The 20,846-nt window shown below is 35.8% G+C and overlaps 1 protein-coding gene across 1 annotated transcript in view; it reads right to left on the reverse strand.

Moving 5' to 3' along the window:
• Positions 1–20,846, reverse strand: part of SRBD1 (S1 RNA binding domain 1) — a 217,082-nt gene that overhangs the window by 172,306 nt on the left and 23,930 nt on the right. The window contains exons 6-10 of the mRNA XM_011975429.1: positions 18,376–18,542; positions 14,442–14,559; positions 12,802–12,940; positions 7,585–7,681; positions 6,143–6,278 (exon numbers count right to left, since the gene is read on the reverse strand). Of these exons, the coding sequence (XP_011830819.1) occupies positions 6,143–6,278; positions 7,585–7,681; positions 12,802–12,940; positions 14,442–14,559; positions 18,376–18,542 (657 nt within the window). The remainder of the gene's footprint in view (positions 1–6,142; positions 6,279–7,584; positions 7,682–12,801; positions 12,941–14,441; positions 14,560–18,375; positions 18,543–20,846) is intronic.

Genomic DNA, 20,846 nt, shown 5'->3' on the forward strand with positions numbered 1-20,846 from the left:
GTCCTAGCTCCTCAGGAGGCTGAAGTGGTAGAATGCCTTCAACCCTCATGGTGGAAGTTGCAATGAGGTGGGATTCTGCCACTGCACTCCAGCCTGGGTGAAAGAGCAAGATATTGTCTAAGGAAAAAAAAAAAGTAAGCTTACATAAAACAATATATTCAATAATACTGCATAGAACTATCTACAAAGAAATAAATTGTGAATACAAAATAAACTTGTTTGAGCTCAGCAGAGACTTCCGTATTTGCCATAGGTTGTGCCAGCTTAGTAAACAGAAGTTCTTCATACAAGAAATTATCTCTAATAAATTAATTCAAGTAGAGTACAACAATATAGAGGAGAATTATTTAATTCCGATTTATATAACTATGGCATAACATCACAACACATTATTGGAGGATTTTTGCTCTTTTTTACCATACCTAGTAATGTAATATGTCAAACTTACAAAAAATCCTGACACACAGGAAGACCCATGGTGGAGAGGGGAGTAAGGTAACAGAAATAATAAAGCTTGGGACAGAAACTGGAATTGAAAATGAGTAGTGGGTTAAAGCAGAATTATTGCAGATGGTGACACTGAACAGGAAATAGGTAGTATAAGACACAGGAAATTGCATGTCAGTGAAAATACACACCAATAAAGATAAGGAACAGAAACTCCCATGAGAGAATGTGAAGACTGAGCTACAAATTCATGTGGTAGAAAAGATCACACTAAGGACCAGTTTGAAAAAGAAAGAAAAAACGATGCAGCTGGAAGAATTTACTAAGCAGCTATTAATGGCTATTCCCACAGTACTCGGAGAGAGTTCCACAGTAATTTTCCTTCACCACACTGTCTTTCATCATTTGCATTCATTTCTGTATTCTGTGATACTATGTGCTAGGGTATTTACATAAGGGCTGAAAAGTAAGGTTCAGAGTTGGGACATGAGGTTGCAGCACTACAGGAATTGGGAAGCTGTTTTTGTAACCTAGCATATCATCACTCCGGCCTGTGCATGATAAACTAAAAAGTTCGTAAAAGGGCAGTGCTGTTTTTCAAAACTGACATTTCCAAAATGCTCTGCTTTCCCAGGCCCGAATACCGTCACACCCAGAAGCCTGTGTCAATCATAATCTTAAATTCAGTCACTAACTCAGAATGCCACATGTGTTAAACACAGCAGTTAAAATGCAGAGCCCAATAAAATATTTTCAAGCAGAAATTAGAAGGCTAGGTTTTAACAGAATGAAAGCATTCATGTTTTTCCAAAGTTGCAATAAAACTAAATAAACATAAAAGGTGGACAAAATAAGACAGAAAATCTACTTCTGCAAAAGGAATGTTAGTATACTTAGTCACTGGCACTGTTAAAAATTATTTTTCATTATGTTATACCTGTGTCAGTAGACTATAACAACTAGGTATGTAAAATTTCACCATACTTTCTTTCAAATTATTGAAAGTATGTACTTCACTACTTCACCTGATGCAGTAAATATAGCGTGCACAAAAGTAAAGTTGACAACTTTAGATACAATAGTGAAACATTTCAAATATTCAAAAGGGCAAGGGCCGTGTTACCTCCATACCCTAAATAGGACCCAACATAAAATAACCTTTCAGGAAATACTTGTGGGATAATCCAACACTCTTCATGTCTTGTTACAACAAAACAAAATTTTTTCACATCTGTGTCATCTTAAACGAAAAACAATTACTTTTTTATTTTTTTAAGAGGCAAGGTCACACTGTTGCCCAGGCTGGAAGGCAATGGCTATTCACAGGAGCAAGCCCACTACTGATCAGCACAGGAGTTTTAACCCGCTCCTTTTCTGACCTGGGCCAGTTCACCCCTCCTTAGGCAACCCAGTGGTCTCCCATTCCTGTGGGGTCACCATATTGATACTGAACTTAATGTGAATACCCAATCGGCATGGCACACTTCAGTCCAGAAATTCTAGACTCAAGCAATCCTCCCGCCTCAGGCTCCTGAGTAGTTGGGACTACAGGTATGCGCCACCATGCCAAATAATCACATTCTTAATGATGAAAATTAAGTATTACATGAAAGGTTAGGAATACTAGTTTTTTCTATTATTCTCTCTTTATAGCAGTAAAATGCAGATAGGAAGAAAAATAAATTTTAAAATTATTTTTTGAGAAATTCCAGGTTTGAAAAACACTGACAGTTTCCTAACTTCAAATCTCCCTCTCCCTTTATCAAAAAACTATAAAACCAATAAAGAGAATAAATAAAACACAACATAGAACCCATCTCTTTGCATTTCTAGGAGACAGAGAATTATACTGGCATCAGATTTTTCAAACATAATATACAAAGGAAGCCAACAGCAGAGCAACATATTCAAGAAACTTAAGGAAAAAAAGTGCAAACAAAAATGATTATACCATGCCAAGCTATCCTTCAAGTTTTTTTTTTTTTTTTTTTTTTTAGTTTTAAAAGCGCAATTTATTGAACAATTACTATGTGCCAGGTACCATGAGAGTTGCTTTTGTTTTTCTTTTTTTTTTTTTTTTAATTTATTATTATTATACTTTAAGTTGTAGGGTACATGTGCATTCTTAGCAAACTATCACAAGAACTGAAAACCAAACACCGCATGTTCTCACTCATAGGTGGGAACTGAACAATGAGATCACTTGGACTCAGGAAGGGGAACATCACACACAGGGGCCTATCATGGGGAGGGGGGAGGGGGGAGGGATTGCATTGGGAGTTATACCTGATGTAAATGACGAGTTGATGGGTGCAGCACACCAACATGGCACAAGTATACATATGTAACAAACCTGCACGTTATGCACATGTATCCTTCAAGTTTTAAGGCCATAGAAAACAATTCTGAATGTGTAAGAACTCAGAGAATATTGTACACATATACCCTTCTTCAGATCCTTCACTAGAGCAGAAGTTAGCAAACTATGACCTATGGGCCAAATTCAGCCTGCCATCTGTTTTTTGTGAATAAAATTTTATTGAAACACAACCATGCTCATTCATTATGTATTGTCTATGACTGCTTTTGTGTTACACAGCAGTTGTGTAGTTGCAACAAAAGCCATCTGGTTCACAAAACCTTAAGTATTTGTTCACTGGACCTTTACAGAAAAAGTTTACCAACTGTATACTAGTCTACAGAATAAGTTTCATTCACTCTAAAGACTTTGGAAAGCTCTGGCAAAAGGACCAAGGGCAAGCATTAATATAATTCTAGGGCCGAGATTAAAACAAGAGTGGGGTCAGTTTCCTTTAAGAAAGCGCGGGTTGCAAGGCAATCCTCATACCAAAGCAGACTTCAGAATAAAAAGCATTAAACAAGGTAATAAAGAAAACTTTATATAATGTTAAAAGCCACACTCCAGCTCTGGAATAGAACAAGGAGCGTGAGATCGTGTACTTTAAAGATGTTGTTAGGAGTGATATCACTGAAAATTGTGGAGTAGGGAACTCTAAATATCATCCCTCCACAAAGGTAAGGTAGCAAAAACCATCAGAATTAACTTTTTCACAACTATGGAATCTAATAAAAATTTTATAACAACGAAAGAAACACTTACAGAAAGAAGCTGCAGAATTTCTATAAGAGAGCACTTTTAACTTACACCAGTCTCCAGCTCAGCGGTGGCCTCTGAAGATGACAGCCCACTTTCCTAGGGCAGGTTGCTCTTATCAGAAGGAGCAATATGGACCTTATTCTCAAATAACTACGGTTGTGTGTTTTGATGTCTGGTGGGTCCCTGAGGAACTGACTCAAGGGCTTGCCTTTATTTCACATGCCTTGGAGCTTACTCAGGACAGAAGAAGCCTCCCAGGTGGCCTTTGTCAAAAGTACTTAAAGGCAAACATATTAGCACCAGCCATGAGGGGTAAGGGATAACATGGGGGCAACTAACACACAGACCAAAAATCCTGTGAAAAATAAGCGTGGAAATGAGATATTTGAGGGAAAAGGGGCTTTGTAAAATTCCTGGGCATGCTGAGGGCTAGGGTGCATGCTCTGAAAAGATCTGAGGGAACCTTAAGCTTTCACCTCTAAAAGAACTTTGGGCTCCATGCAAACAGGAAGAAAAGGCTAAGGCAGAGCTGTTAGTGGCCTCACTAAGTGTTGAAGGAGTGCCCCAACAAAGAATCAATCTGCAAAGTCTGGGAGAGTTTGGGGTTTTTTCTTTTAGGGTTTATTTTGTTTTTGTTTTTGGCTCCAGGCATTCAGGGGCATCTCTGTTAAATAACTAGATGGTTACTAAGCTAACAAGGGAGACCTCAGTGGACACACATAACAAAGAATAAAAATTTACAAAACTAGTTTAGAAAAGTCACTAGAACAAACCACCCCACAAAGCAAGTAGCAACAACAAACACGAGGGAGGGGACAGAATCTGATTTCCAGAGTTACCAAGTTATAATATACAACATATACAGACTTTACCAAAAAAAAAAAAAAAAAAAAAAACAAAGAAACTGTTCATGAGGAAGCTTAGACATTGGCCTTACAAAACAAAGATTTTAAATTAACTCTCTTAAATATGCTGAATTCAAGAAAATCATGAACAGAGACCTAAAGAAAGCCAGGAGAATGATCTTTCAACCATATAGAAAAATAAGAGTTAGAAATTATAAAAAAGAACCAAATAGAAATTACGGAGCTGAAAAGTACAATGACTGACATAAAAAATGTACTAGGGGTTCAACAGCAAATTTGAATAAAAAGAACAAATCAACAAGCCTGAAGACAGGTCAAACGGGAATATACAGTCAGAGAAAAAAGAAAAAACTAAAGAAAGGAAAGGAACAGAGGCCGAGACCTGTGAGACACCATCAATCATACTCTCTACGTATAATGGGAGACCCAAGAGAGGAAAGAAAGGCACAGAAAGGATATTTTCTTTAAATTATTATGAAGAATTTCTCAAGTTTGATGAAAAACATTAATCTACACGTCTAAGAATCACAATAAACTCCAAGTAGGATAAACTCAGAAAGACCCACAACAAGACACATTATAATCAAACTGTCAAAAGATAAAGACACAGAATCCTGAATGCAGCAAGAGAGAAGAGACTTGTCACAAATAAGGCATCGTAAGATTAACACCTGATTCCTCATAAAAAACCATGGAGGCCATACCATAAGAGTGGATGGTATATTTAGTATTAAAAGGGAAAAATTTAAAACCATCAACCAAGAATTCTATATTTTAAAAAACTCTCTGTAAAAAAATGAAGGAAATGTTTAATGGACATAGAGTTTCAGTTTTGCAAGATAAAAAATTTCTGGAGATTGGTGGCACAACAATATAACTATGCTTCCCATTACAGAACTGTATGCTTAAAAAGGGTTATGATGGCACATTTTACGTTAAATGTATTTTACCACAATTAAACATAAATTTTTTTAAAAAAAGGAGAAATTAAGATTTTCCAGAAAAAACAAAAACTAGGAAGTTTGTCACTAGTAGACCTGCCTTACATGAAATAGTACAGGAAGTGCTTCAGACTGGAATGAAAGGGTACTAGATAGTAACTTGAAGCCATAAAAAGAAATAAGGAGCACTGATAAAGGTTGCTACATATGTAAATATAAATTCCAGTATTACTGTATTTTTGGTTATCTCCTCTCTTTTTTCCCTATGTAATTTAAAAGCTACATTCCACAACATAGATATAGCCTATGACTACATTTACGAAAAAAAAATTTAGTAAACTGAAAAATGAAACTAAAAGACTGAAGTACAATGACTATGATTTATATAACTAAATGAGACCTCTCACACTTTATTCTAAATCAGGTATCTCAGATTTGTATTTCACATGGAAGAGATCCAGAATTGAACTCAAATATAAGGATACTAGGAAGCAGAGTCTAACAAAAAGATCACCAGCCAAAAAGTCAAGATACCTAAAATGTTATATTGTCAGCTCTCCTATAATTCTCAATGTCACTTATTAACTAACTGCTCTGGGTTGTTCGTTCCCAATTTGTGAAGTGGCGAGGATATGACAATATTATAAGAATTTATATAAAGAAAAAAGAAAACAGTTGACATAAAATTCTTTAAATTCTTAGTAAAGTAGCAGGCAAATCTAAAATATTATCATTATTACTGTATCAGCATGCACATGCAGTTTATTTACCTGATGATGGTGAATGCTTCTTATGTTGCACGAAAAATGCTGGTAGAGCAGAAACTTATCAACATCTTTCTCATTTACCTTTTTTGAGGACACTTTTGCCAGAGATGACTGGATACAAACGTGTCTGTTCTGGCACCTGTTCAGATACCCAAGTGTTCAAAAAACAAGCAGTTATTAATTTGTGCTTTAGTAAAGTATAGAAATAAGGATAGCAAAAAAGTCCAAGTGAGTTTTTTTAATGATGCCCAGCTATGAAATCAATATTACTGCCCCACCAAAAGAGGACTCTTTGCCTATTGATACTAGCATAGTCCTCCAGATCTATTTATATATCTACTCAATCTCCCCATAAAATGCCTAAATGAATTCAGAAACCATCTGCAATTATGTAAAAGATCAAAACTCTCTATAGAAATCAAACCAACAGCTCTGATCTAAATATCAGACTTTTCTAATCACCAAGTTAGGCAGTCACAGTCAATTAAAAACTAAAAAAAAAGAGAAACAAAAGGACGTGTCAAGACAGCTTCCAATAACAATTTATAATACTGAACCAAATTTAAGCAGCATAATTACTTATAAAAACACATTTTAAAACCTGAGCAAGAATTTTGCTTCAACTCATTCCTGCTGGGGCCACTGAGAAAATAGAAAAGTTATCTGTCTTGTACTAACAAAAAACCCTGACAAGCAACAGTAGTCAACTAGGTCATCTCCTTTCCTCTTCTCGGCACAGCTCAAACAGCTAAATATGTGGAGGGAGAGAGAGGGAGAACAGACCTCTGGCAGAAACGTGTCTTCTCTTCTGATACACAGCAGAAAAAGAACAAAATATATAAAAATAGGGTTTTAAATTAATGTGTTTTTGTAATGAGGCATAAAACCCATAAGCCCAAGAAGGCTCTAGGTCAAAGATCTTTAATGTCTGATAAACTGGGACTGTGATCCCATAGATAAGCTGCTCCCCCAACAGCTAAAAATCATCTGGAGGTCAGCCCTTTTACCCTCATCTGATATTACACATTCTCAAATTAAGCCAATCACTGGTAAACACCAGAAACGAGATACTATAAAATTAAGCATACATCACAATCAACATGTTTAAAAAGCAATGCCACTCTAAAGGACATGAATCTCTCTTCATATATATTGTGTAAGGCAATGGTTTTTAAACTCATCAGGCCCCTCCACTGAGACGCCTCAGTGTAAAGAGGGTGAGTAGGCAGAGTTCCAGGCTCCCTGCCCAGAATTCAATTAAAACAACTTTACTTTTATCTGTTTTATATATTTCGGTTATGCTATTTGAACAAAGAGTTCTGCTCCTTAAAAAAAAAAAAGGTCTGAAAACAAAGTTTTTAATGAACATTGGTATTAGCACTAACCGTGTGACCCTTAACAGCACGAGTCCATAAAGCAGAAAACTCCATAAAAGAGTTACTCACAAGTTCCGAATGAAGTCAAGCGTGTCTTTGTCTTTAGCAATCATGTCTGCTAAAATATGCTGCACTCCTATTTCAATATCCTGAAGCGTTGAAAGCCCTTTAGGAGAAGGGTAAAAAGGAAAACAAAAACAAAAAGTATAAGATTGGTTTTAAATTCTATAATTAAATCACAGTAAATTAATTCCAGTCAAAATAAAACCTTAAGTTGACAGCCTTAAGACAGAAAGATATTGTAGCGGTATACTAGCTTCCCTTTGTAACAAAAACAAGTCTCCAAAAGCAATAATACAGACATAATACATAATATATTGCCCAGTGGTAAAAATGCATCTCTGGAGCCAGCTGCCTTGTCTAATCCTGGTTCTACCATTTGCCAGTTGTGAGACACTGGGCAAGCTACTTGACTTCTCTGTACCTAAGTTTCCTATAAAAATGGAATCATTATGTACCTTCTTTATGAAGTGATTACAAATATTAAAGACGTTATAGGAAATATATATTAATAGAGTCAAAACCAAAGGGACAGTACTCCATTTGTTTAAAAAAATTATCCTTTAGAAGCAATTTCTATTTTGGATTATGGGGCATTTATTCACATTTTCAACGACCCATTTGAATTTCACAAATCTCAAAAGCACAAAACAAGAGCTTTCATGCAGTTGTTCCTCTTCACAGTTAAATTGTGTACAGATGGGCATTAAGTTCTCTTTAAGCATTTCTTATTTGCTAATTTATAGCAATGAATCTTGTAGATCAAGGTTTCTCTGATATTGACTTATGGAGAGAGATCATTTGCACTGCTTTGTTTCATTTCTTTTGTCTTTATCATTCTATTTGCATGAAAGTTTTTTGCATTAAACTTGAATTACACAAGCACTGCCTATTATATGTATGTTTTCCTGTAAGTAAAGTTTTAATGAGTAATAAGGTACAAAAGCCAAAGAGAGGACAGGAGGACATTTATTATGGCATAATTAATAAATAGAAAAGATCAGTTTGGTTGTGTTAGGATAAGTAATTATGTTTACAGTTGACCTTTAAACAACATGGGTACAGGACCCTTTTTTTTTTTTTGAGATGGAGTCTCACTGTCTTCCAGGCTGAAATGCAGTGGTGCAATCTTGGCTCACTGCAACCTCTGCCTCCTGGGTTCAAGCGATTCTCCTGCCTCAGCCTCCCAAGTAACAGGGATTATAGGTGCGCACCCGGCTAATTTTTGTATTTTTAGTAGAGATGGAGTTTCACTGTGTTGGCCAGGCTGGTCTCGAACTCGCGACCTCAAGAGATCTGCCCACCTCGGCCTCCCAAAGTGTTGGAATTACAAGCTTGAGCCACTGCACCCGGTCTGCACAGGTCCACTTCTACATGGATTAATCACAATAAAAGTTGGAACAAGGGTGCCTGCCTCTCATCACCCCTTCCACCTCCTCTACCTCTTCTGCTTTTGCTACTCCTGAGAAAGAACTCCTCCTCCTCCTCCTCCTCCTTCTCGTCAGCCTATTCAGTGTGATGATGAGGATGAAGACCTTTATGATAATTCACTTCCACTTAATAAACAGTAAACATATTTTTTCTTCCTTAAAATTTTCTTATTCACATTTTCTTTTTTCTAGTTTACCTTATTGTAAGAATATAGTTTATAACACATATAACACACAAAATGTGTCATCTTTATGTCATCAGTAAGGCTTCAGGTCAACAGTGGGCTATTAATAGTTAAGTTTTTAGGAAGTCAAAAGTTATACCTAAATTTTCAACTTTGAAGAGGGAGTTGGGGCTGGGGGTTGTTCTCCTAATCTCTGTATTAGGCAAGGGTCAACTACATTTTAAAGAAATTTAAAAAAAGAAATTTAGCTAATGAAACTAATAGGAATTCTATTTACATTTTAAGAAAACTTTCCTATGAGGGAATTTTCATTAACAAATTACCTTTACGAGATGGAAGACTATATATCTAATGGACTTAAAACAGCTATAGCACGTAGAGCACTCAATAAACATTTGTTCTTGTGTTGGCTCTCTCAGTCATCACCTAGGAAAACCATTCACAAGAACTAATTCCTGGAGTTCCAAGTATCTCAGAGCATCATTACATGAAGTTTAATGACAACACCAGGGTGATAAGTCAGTAGTAAAGATGGAATCTACAGGGAGAACCATTAATGGAATCAGAGAACAGAAGAAATTATAGACCTTGCAATAAGAAAGGGCCTTTGAAAATCCCCCATCATAAGAGGGGAATATAATTTGAAACCTTATGTAATTAATGAATCTAATTAAAATTGTGCTAGAGCTCTAGAGAAATGTTGTAAAGTGTAGTCTAAGGACCCAAAAATAAAATCATACCAGGTACTTGTTACAACTATGAATTCCTAGACTGTGGAACTGAAGTGTTTTTATGGAGTGTCCCAGATAATTCTGATACCCATTCAACTTTAAAAAACTGCCGCTAGGGAAATGCCTTGAGCTACTTCTACAGCAGTGGTTCTCAATGGGAGACAGAAACTACCAGAGTCATTTGGGACACTCTTTCAAATTACATTCCCCTTCTCAGTCCAACCAGGGAGAAAAATAATCTTAAAAGAAAGTCTTCTGTGTTTTGAAAAAGCTCCTTTCCCAATCAAAGAGAATAGACCTTGTGGGTTTAAAAGTCAAAGATAACAGATGTTCCAAAAGTTTAGCACCTCAGTTAAATAAGGAGGAAATATGGTCCACAGAACCAGAAAATCATACCCTTTGCCTTAAAATGAAATCTTTCCAGCTAGAGAATCGTCAAACCTCCACACCTGTAAACAAAAACCGAAAGGCCAACATTTCTTTTCCCTTTCTCTGCACTTAAGCTACCTCTTCTTATATATGACAGAACAATCAGTTACTTCCTCTTGGACACGAAAGTAGTATTTTGGATATCCCAGGACATAGTCCATTTGTGGCACAGTATAGCTTTATGATTCAGACCAAATGCTTACTGGTCTGTGGCAAGCAAGCAAGAAGTGTCTTCTATTGGGGAAAAAAAAAACACGGAACTATCTGGTTTCTTAAATATTTCTTTCAAGAATGATAGGATTATGAAACTTTTTTAGAAAAACAAAATTAAGGGTGATCATGATTGTGTGTAACATAAAGAAGGAGGAGACAAAGAGAAGGAGAAAACATTTCTATCAAACTTAAAAAAAAAAGCAGTACCTAGCTTATATAGACTTACTTATAATAATTCTACATTTTTGATCGGGGTAAAGGAAAGAGGGAGTAAAGCAAACAGAAGTCCTGATATGTCTGCTAGTACAGTACTACTGTAACTGTGCTAGACCCTGAACTATCCACCTTATAAGAAGTATCACCAAATGTCCGTTGTCATATATTCCAGCAGCCTCACCATGTATGACAATCCAAAGAGATACGGTTATCAAAAACCTACCCAGTAGGAACTCAGTGTGTGAGAGAACTCAAGAGACTTGGTACCAAAGGTAGTGAGAAGTAGAAGGAAAGAAAATCAACCACAAGGAGAAAAATAAAAATAAAAACAGTCGATAAGCCTTTGTGCATCTAACATTCTGAAAGTTTCAACATTCCATTTTAATAAAACATACGATGACTGGGCACAGATAGTTTCCTACTGTGGTTAACTTAATGCTTAGCTATAGTCTTAGCTATTATTAAAATATTAAGTGTTGCAACCATTTGGAAATCTAACTATAAATACACATTAAAAATTAAACAAATTTGAATTTTATTCATTTCAACCCACCTCTAAATTCACAATATCCTATTTTACTTTTTCACTATTGCCCTTCTCCAAACATTAAGATAAGTGTGTTTGGGTATGAACAGATATCTAGATTTTACAGACACACCTACTTGGTTTTTTAAATCACAAATTCACATTTGCTGGGTTATTTAAAATAAAAACAGGCTATGGTATGCTGTAATTTTCTACAGGTTAGTACATACTGTGGATTTTGTTATCAGAGACTGCCCCCTACAGACATTTACATGTCCCAGTCTATGGGATCCACAGAAGGACAAAAGAAACTGGAGGTGGGGGTGGGGTGGAAAGACGTAGGTCAAAGGGTACAAAGTTGTAGCTACACAGGCTGAAAAAGACTACAGTTCTAACATACAGCACGGGGGCTATGGTTAATAATATCGTAATGTGTACTGTAAATTTGCTAAGACAGATTTTAAGTGCTCTTAACACAAAATAAGGTAACTATGTGAGATGAATACGTTAATTTGCTTATCATGTATAGAATACTTTAACTATAGTACTCACTTCACTAGGTATTAATACATGTATATCAAAACATCATGTTGCACATGTTAATTATATAATTTCGTAATATTAAAAAAATAATTTTTTCAAAGTAGACACCACCAGAACATCAATCTCCCCACTCAATCTTAACAGCAAATTCCTGAGAAAAAGGCACTCTTAACCGAAGTTTTTACTCTAAGCCTCATTTTTACAATAAAAAAAATGCACCTTGACATTTATCAACTGTCATTTTCCTTGAGTTTTTCTTAGAAATATCTCTCCTTTACTTCTTCCCTCTCTTATTCTCTGTTGTGCATGCACACACACAAAATAGGAAGATACACTTGGAGGGAAATTTCAGAAAAAGACACTTTACTCCTAGAGTAGAAGTGTGAGAACGGAGCTTCGCTTTACACTTCCTGGATGTCAAAACTGTTGACATTTTTAAAGAATATTTATGACTTTTACAAGTAAACAAATTTTTAGAAATAAAAGCTTTACTAGACAATATAGGAGAATCTTTATAAATTTGGGATATGAAGGAATTTCTTTAAAAAGAAAACACAGCTATTAGCTTAAAAGATGGTTAGCTATAATAAAACTCCACTAATACCTATTTATCAAGAGATGCCATAAAGAAAGTGAAAAGACAAGTTACAAACTAGGAAAAAAAGATTTGCAACACATATCAATGACAAAAAATATTTTAAAATAATCATTTTAAAAAGAAAAACAATACAATAGAAAAACGGGCAAGACTAGAATAGGCACTTCATCAACAGAGAAAAGTTGAATGGCTACTCAATAGGTATGTCAGGATTTGTTTTATTTCAATTATTCTACATACGCTGTAATATTCTTTTGTATAATCATTACTTAACAGAACATTTTTTTAACACACGTTTTTAAATTAAAAAAAAAAAAAAAGAAACAAAGTTGATCTCTGTAAATAAAGCCAGTACCTTTAACGTCAGGCCTAATATATGATAGCAGACTGAGCTCCCCTGGTTTCTCAAGCAGTGCCCTGGCTGCTCCTTCTAAGCCCAGCTGTCTTGCTCTCTGGGCTTTAGTCCCTTTGCTCCCAGTTTTATATGGAGCAGACTAGAAAATAAAGGCAGAAAGCATATGATTCAGTTTTAAAAAAACAAAAGTTAAAACTAGGATACAAAATTAGAGGACATACTGAGAATGCTAAAGAAACCCTTTCCTCAATCCTTTCTTCTTCCTTCAGAGATGAATTAAAACTAATTTGAAAACGCTTACTGTAAGAAGATGGTATGTGCCTTCTCTTATTCTTCATATTTTTCTATATGCTAAATTAGTTGCTTGGTTTCACTCATCTTAAAAACTCATTGCTTGGACTGCAAAGTCCTCAACTCCAGCAAGTTCCTTTAAAAGTGTGCTACATACAATTCTTCTACTTCTTTGTTTTGTTTTTTTTTTTGAGACAGAGTCTTACTCTGTCCCCAGCCTGGAGTGTGGTGGCGTGATCTCAGCTCACCGCAACCTCCGACTCCCAGGTTCAAGCAATTCTCTGCCTCAGCCTCCCTGTTTCTGGGGTTACAGGCCCTCCCCCCCCTCCCCCCACAAATTTTTTTTTTTTTTGAGACAGAGTCTTGCCCTGTAGCCCAGGCTGGAGTGTGGTGGCGTGATCTCAGCTCACCGCAACCTCCGACTCCCAGGTTCAAGCAATTCTCTGCCTCAGCCTCCTGAGTAACTGGGATTACAGGCGCCCGCCACCATGCCCAGCTAATTTTTGTATTTTTAGTAGCGACGGGGTTTCACCATCTTGGCCAGGCTGGTCTTGAACTCCTGACATCGTGATCAGCCCACCTCGGCCTCCCAGAGTACTGGGATTACAGGAATGAGCCACGAGCCACTGCATCCAGCCAATTCTTCTACTTCTTAATCCACTCACTCTAACACCCACCACCATCTGGCTTCTCTTCTCACACACCTTGCTGGAAATGGTATCACAAAAATTCATGATGATCTCCTAATTACCAAATACATATATTTTTTTCAGTCCTTATTTTGCCAAACTTCTCTGCTACACATAACCACTGATCATAACCTCCATCTAAAACTCTCTTCCCTGCTGTTCCAGGGCACCATCATCTCCTGATTCTCCTCATACTTCTCTATTTTTTTCCTACCTCTTTATGCTCTCCCATCCTCCATCCACACTTCAAAACGTGGTATCCTCCAGTAGTCAATCCTGACCTGCTGACAAACCCTTCTTGAGTGAGTTCTTCCATTCTCATGGTTTCATGTAACAACTACAGGCTGAAGACATCCACATCTGGATCTCTAGTTCAGCCCTCTCTGATAAGCTTCACATTTGTATAATCTACTGTCCTTCCCTACTTGACTGGAAATTCCTTGAGAGAAAGACTATGTATTTATTCATCTTTGTAAACCCAAGTAACTAGCATACAAAAAAACACTCTATAAATATTTATTGAATAAAGAATATTTTGTTGCATTAAATAATGGTGGCTAATGACGTTAGCTTTTTATTTCTTGGTGTTCTTTAATCATAAGAAGACCCAAATTACAATATATTCAGGTATTATGTTAAAAGATAAAAAGGGTTCCTTACCACGTGTTCTAGTTCTTCAAAAGTTTTACAATTCAGCATGGCTTTTAACAAGCACTCAGACATCTTCCCCTCCTTCTTAATTTTCTGGATTGTACTATGAACTTTCTTTGCAACAGCCCTGAAAATAGAAACTTTTGTAATCTACAAAAACTGTATGTCAAAACTTTCTTTTCAAAGCTACCTCAAACTTACAGAAAAGTTGCAGGTAAAGTAAAAGGAACTTTATTCTCTCTGAACTGTTTGAGGATAAGTTAACATCCCTCCACTCCAACACTTTAGTGTGATTTCCTACAAATACAAATCTTCTCCTACATAACCACAAAATAACCATCATTATCAGGTAATTAACACTGATATATTACTACCATCTAATCTGCAGACCTCATTCAGGTTTTACCAACTGTACCAATAATATCCTTTATAGTGGATTCAGTTAAGAATTATGGGTTACATGTAGTTGGCGTGCATCTACAGTCTCCTTCAAGCTAAAACAGTATTTCAGTCTCTCCTTGATAAGGCCTTGATGTTTTGAATGCTACTGGACAGTTATTTTGTAGAATGTCCTGCAGCTTGGGTTTCTCTGATGTTTCCTCACAATTATATACAGATGGAGCATCTTTGGCAGAAATATCATAGAAGTCATACTGTGTTCTTCTTATTACACGTTATTAGCTGGTACATGATTTTGATTTGTCCCATTACTGATTACCTTGATCATTTGATTAAGGTTGCATCTGTGGGTTTCTCCACGATACAGGTACTCTTCATTCCTCTTGTAATTATAAGTATTTTGTGGAGAGGTACTTTGAGACTATATAATTACCCCATTCCTCATTAAACTTTGAATTTATTCACTGATTTATTTACATCACTATAAATTTAATGGTTTCTTATTTTACTTAGTGCTTACAATCCATTGCTATCATTTATCTAAATATTCAAATTGTTCCAGATTTGACCAAAAGTAACCCCTTCAAGCTAGCTTCTGTGTCCTTCTGACATGTCCCTGTCATCCTGTGAGCACTTCCTTATTCTCTGGCATATGATATTTCAGGCTTATCTTCTAGTTTCCCTGCCCCAGCCCTGGAATCAGGAGAACGATACTTGAAAACCAAGGTATAGGTATTAGGTAAGCTCATTGCAACCGGAGTATCACTGCTCAGGATGGGCACACCCAGCACTCACAATTGGTTTCCCAATCCATTCCCCACTAAGAAGAACCAGGATTCCATGTAGAAAAGCTGATTCCAAGAATCAATTTACAGGCATCACTAAACAAGTAACGACAAAAGGAAGGGTGGGCACAGTAGTTCCCCCACTTTACAACAGGTTTTCACTGTGAATATACAATCCTGTTGTTATAGTTAATGCTTCTCATCCTATTGTATTACCTTCTATTTATAGAATCTGCCTAATAATGGTACTGCTAAAATGATGGGCAAAAGTTACAGATGATAATATGATTTATTCAAAATGATTGCTGGAAAAGAAAATTAAATCTACTTGTAAATTAAAAAAAAAAAAAAAAAAAACCAAAGGCAGAAGACTGTAAATTACAGAAAAGAATATGCAGTACTTAGATTACAACCTGTATGTCTTCTATAATCACGGTAGCCCAAGACTGTTTTCAAGGGCTAAAGCCTACCAGGTCATTTTAACAAAAAGCCAATTCCTTTTGTCCTATTAGCCTGCATATAAGGAAGAAGAGAATTATCTTTAGAGAAAAATACAGAAAACTTCTCTTCCCATGCAGAATCATACTCTGTAATTCACTTTTCAAAGTGAATTTAAAAATGTTTTACCTTGCAACCCAGTATACACACATATATATGCTGCATAATTGAAACATTTCATGAAATAATATTTGCCTTTACCACATGAATGTACTCTTGTATTTTCTATTTACTATTTCATTTTTTAAGTGGTACGACTTATTAAATTGGTTTTACTTCCAATGTAGGGGTAGCAATTAACAAATTGAAAACCAATGCTCTAGTTATAGAAAATGCTGAGCTTAAGAAAAAATAAAGATCATATCTCATTACCAAAAAGAAATCTCTGTATTATAGAAAAAGATCTCTTAAGTTCCAGTCAATGCCCCCACTTACTTCAAGGAATATTCATTCCTCTACTAATATTCAATGTATTCTGGGTTCATAGAAACCCAGAGAATGGAATTCTTTTGCAGTAGAAGTGTTTTTTAAAGAAAAATAATAATATTCTTGATATACAGCTCCTATTTGTCTCCCATACAACCAAATATTGTTAGACTACCGTTTAATTTTTAAGCAAGATTTTCTTGCTTGTTTATGACGCTTTCTCCTGTTTCAGATCCAAACCCTCAGACTTTCTTAATTACCTTGCCTTCAACCAAACAGAAAGCTTACTTCAGAATTTGCAAACTGCTGGCATTCTAGGTGTGGTCGAGAGTGGTTTTGTTTGGCCCAGAAATTTCTGACGTAAAAACCCAAATTACCAGCTTCTTTTCAGAAATAGGAAGAACCAGCAAACTGGGCAGACAACCCTCCATGACAGTCATCTACTGAAGATGAGCAAGGGTTGCCCCACTTAGACAGGATTTGTAATCTCCAATTCTCATCCCCCATGCTAGATTATCCTAGCCTGGCTCTGGAAGATTTGCATCTGAGACTATTTGATTTAGTCATTTATACTTCTACATTGGCTAATTGATTCTGACTCTCAATGAAGTATAACTTTCCACATATTAGCATTTTAATTCTCCTGACACTAAGAGATCGTCAACAAAAGAGGTAGAAAAGTTAGTGAGATGCAAGTTCCCCCAAAATAACAGAAAGCCTGTCAAGCTTGTTATAAAAATTACCCTTAATACTTTTAAAATGGCTTCATAGTAGAATGATAATCCAATTTTAATCAGATCTTTTTTGTACACTTGAAGAATGTACGCATTAACACAGTGCCCATAGGAGACACGCAATAAATGCATAAGCATTGAAGTGTTTTAATAAACCCTATCAAATAATATGGTCAGTCTTATAGTCTTTGTACATATATTTCTGAGTTATTAACAGCGAGTCCAGAGGCATAATTTTTTTAAAAAGGTACTTTCCATTCTGGAACCATATAAAACTTACAATCCATTATTGTTAAATTACCATAACCATTAAAAGTATGGGGAAAAGGCTGGGCATGGTGGCTCAAGCCTATAATCCCAGCACTTTGGGAGGCCAAGGCAGGTGGATCACTTAAGGTCAAGAGTTCAAAACCAGCCTGGCCAACACGGCAAAACCCTGTCTCTACTAAAAATACAAAATTAGCAGGGCGTGGTGGCGCATTCCTGTAATCTCAGCTACTTGGGAGGCTGAGGCAGGAGTCACCTGAGCCTGGGATGCAGAGATTGTACTGAGCTGAGATTGCACCACTGCACTTCAGCCCAGGTGACAGAGTGAGACTCTGTCCAAAAAAAAAAAAAAAAAAAAAAAAGTATGGGAAAAGGAAATATACATATTTCCTACCAAACTCTATACTGTCAAAGAACTCTCCACTTAGGAACTTTATGAAATTAAAAGGACAGTTTTATGTGAATGGTTAAAAGATTTAGAATAAAATGTACTTCAAGTTTCTTGCTGGCAGTCCTAATTTTGCCATTATGCCCAACCTTTTCTATGAAAGAAGATGACAGCCAAACTCTGAGGCACACACTTTTACTGCAAATGACCTTTCTGCTAATACATGCTCAAGCTATGCATAAACACACCAGCAGAGGGACTCCATACACCCTCTAAATAAGTAAAATAGAGCTGACTTCCTCTGTCAGAAGAGGACTATATCCAGATTACAATAATTCAAGGAAACAAAATATTGAAATTGTCAAATACACCATCCTTCACTTTCTCACTGTTCCTCATTGGCCTTTTTCCCTTACACTAGGCTCATTCTTTCTTAGGTTTCTTACCGTAGCTCTTCTAGGGTTTGTTGAACTTCTCTCAAGGAATCAGCATCAAGGTTATTAATGAGCTCTTTTCGATAACGTATAATGAAGGGAATTGTGTTATCATCATTAAATAGACGAATGGTGTTGGCACAGACCCAAGGTTCAACATTAGTTCTTTCAGATAAAACCTGCAAATTAAAGATACTTAGTGATTTAAAATGCTGAAAATTAAACATCTATATCATGTATAATTTAAAACATAGTATCAAATAATGTTCTCCAGTGACTTAGAAATTATTTGCTATAGTTTTTCTTAAAAAAGAAAGCCATATAAAATACTTGTATCCATTGACAATCATAATGGTAAAATAGTCATTTCACAAATTCAATAAAATCTAATCCAGACCACTGTATCATTCAAATTCCAGTGTTCAACGAGGGCACTTTTTAATGATGCAATGATACACTTTTCATCTCTCATACTGGTAGCAAAGCAAGGAGTTGGTAACTCACTTTGTCAGCATGAGAACAAAGGAAAGCCATTTTTAGTCATTGTTAGTAAGCAATTAGGCAATATCTATGAAAATTTACAATGCATAAATAAACTCTTTGGCCCAGCAGCAATTCTACTACTGGGAATTTATCACAACATATACATGCTTCTAGAAAATAATATTATTTATAATAATTGTTTTTGAAGAATTGTTCCTAGCAGAGTAAAAATAAGCAAAAACCTAAGTTTACAATGGGAGAACTGGAAAATAAGTTATGCCCATACTAAACACCATGCAACCATTTAAGAACCTGAGGCAGCTCTGTATGAACTAATATGATATGATTCACAAGATCTGGAAATAGAAAGGTAATTGGTTGGGTGAGGGTTAGAGTTGGAAGACCGTTCTATATCTTTTGAATTTTGTATCATGCACAAAATACAACATCTTCAAACTAATTAATTACTTTTTAAAATTTTTTTTTATTTTTTTGTGACAGTGTCTCACTCTTTCGCCCAGGCTGGAGTGCAGTGGCACAATCGTGATTCAACGCAACCTTGAACTCGTAGGCTCAAGTGATCCTCCAGCCTCAGCCTCCAAATAGCTGGGACTACAGGCCACGCCATTACACCTGGCTAATTTTTTTTTTTTTTTTTTAGTAGAGATGAGGTCTTATGATGTTGCCCAAGCTGGTCTCCAATACCTGGGCTCAAGCAATCCTCCCATCTCAGCCTCCCAAAATGTTGAGATTACTGACATGAACCACCACATCAGGCAATTAATTATTTTTTTAAATATTTGTTTTAAAATATTATTTATTTAAAATCATAGGCATTTTAAATATTTATTTTAAAATATTATAAATAATTAAATACTTAAAATTATTATTTTAAACACATATTAAAATTGATGTTAATTATATTGAAATACTAATTATTTACAATATTAAAAGATGATTTATTATTTAAATATTTAATTATTTTTAAGTCTATGGGTTTTAGCAAAATGTACAGTTAAGCAGAAAAGTTTACAAAAGTCAGTCTGGAAAAGAGAAAGAACAAAATCCAATGTTAGTAGCTTCCAAAAACCTAAGCAACTCTTCCAAAGTAAAGAACAAAAGGAGTATGTTGTATTATTATTTCAACCCTGAATGCCCAAGATCTGACAGAAACTGTGGTAAAAAACAGGGAAAATTTATTAAAGAATTATCATAATCAACTGATTACCAAAATCAAGTCCAGATACATAACAGACTGAATTTCAAGACTACATATGAAATAAATGGCTAAACTCCAGAGACTATAGAGGATATCTCATTCATGGGGCATCTTAAATCCTAAGGTCTACATCTTATCACCCATTATCCTGGATTAATGCTAATTTCGATAAGAACGCCAATTTCACATTTCTATCCCTGACTCTCTTCCACATTAGCTCCAGACTCATTTAGCTACCTATTTTGACATATTCTCTTGGAAATCTAATGGGCATCTCAAACCTTGCATTTCCAAAATTATCTTCTTCTCAAACTTATTTCTCCTCTGGTTTTACCCATATTATGCTATTTAAATGGCAATTCAACCCAGAAAACTAAGAGTCTAACTCTTCTAACTCCTTCAACTCTTAAATCCAATCCATCTTAAGAACCAGTCAACTTGAACTGCAAAATATTTCCTTACTCTATCACTGTTCTTCATTTCTTCTGCCCCAAACCCCAGTCTAGTTCTAGCCTGAACTAATGAAACAGCTTTTACCTGTTCTCCCTGCATCCAATTCTAAGTCTCATCTATTCCAGTATACACAAAGCAACAAGAATGTTATTTTCAAAATGTATACTGGATGTAGATCTGTCACTGATTTCCCATTGCATTTGGAATCCAAACTCCCTACCATGACCCAAAATACATCAGCCTCTCTCCAACCTCATCTTATCCAGTCTTTCCCCAGATCATTAGATGCCAGCCCAATAGCCTTCTCTCAGTTCCTAGAACAAGCCCA

This window comes from Mandrillus leucophaeus, unplaced genomic scaffold (assembly GCF_000951045.1).
Source record: "Mandrillus leucophaeus isolate KB7577 unplaced genomic scaffold, Mleu.le_1.0 Scaffold1558, whole genome shotgun sequence".
Taxonomy (NCBI): Eukaryota; Metazoa; Chordata; class Mammalia; order Primates; family Cercopithecidae; genus Mandrillus; species Mandrillus leucophaeus.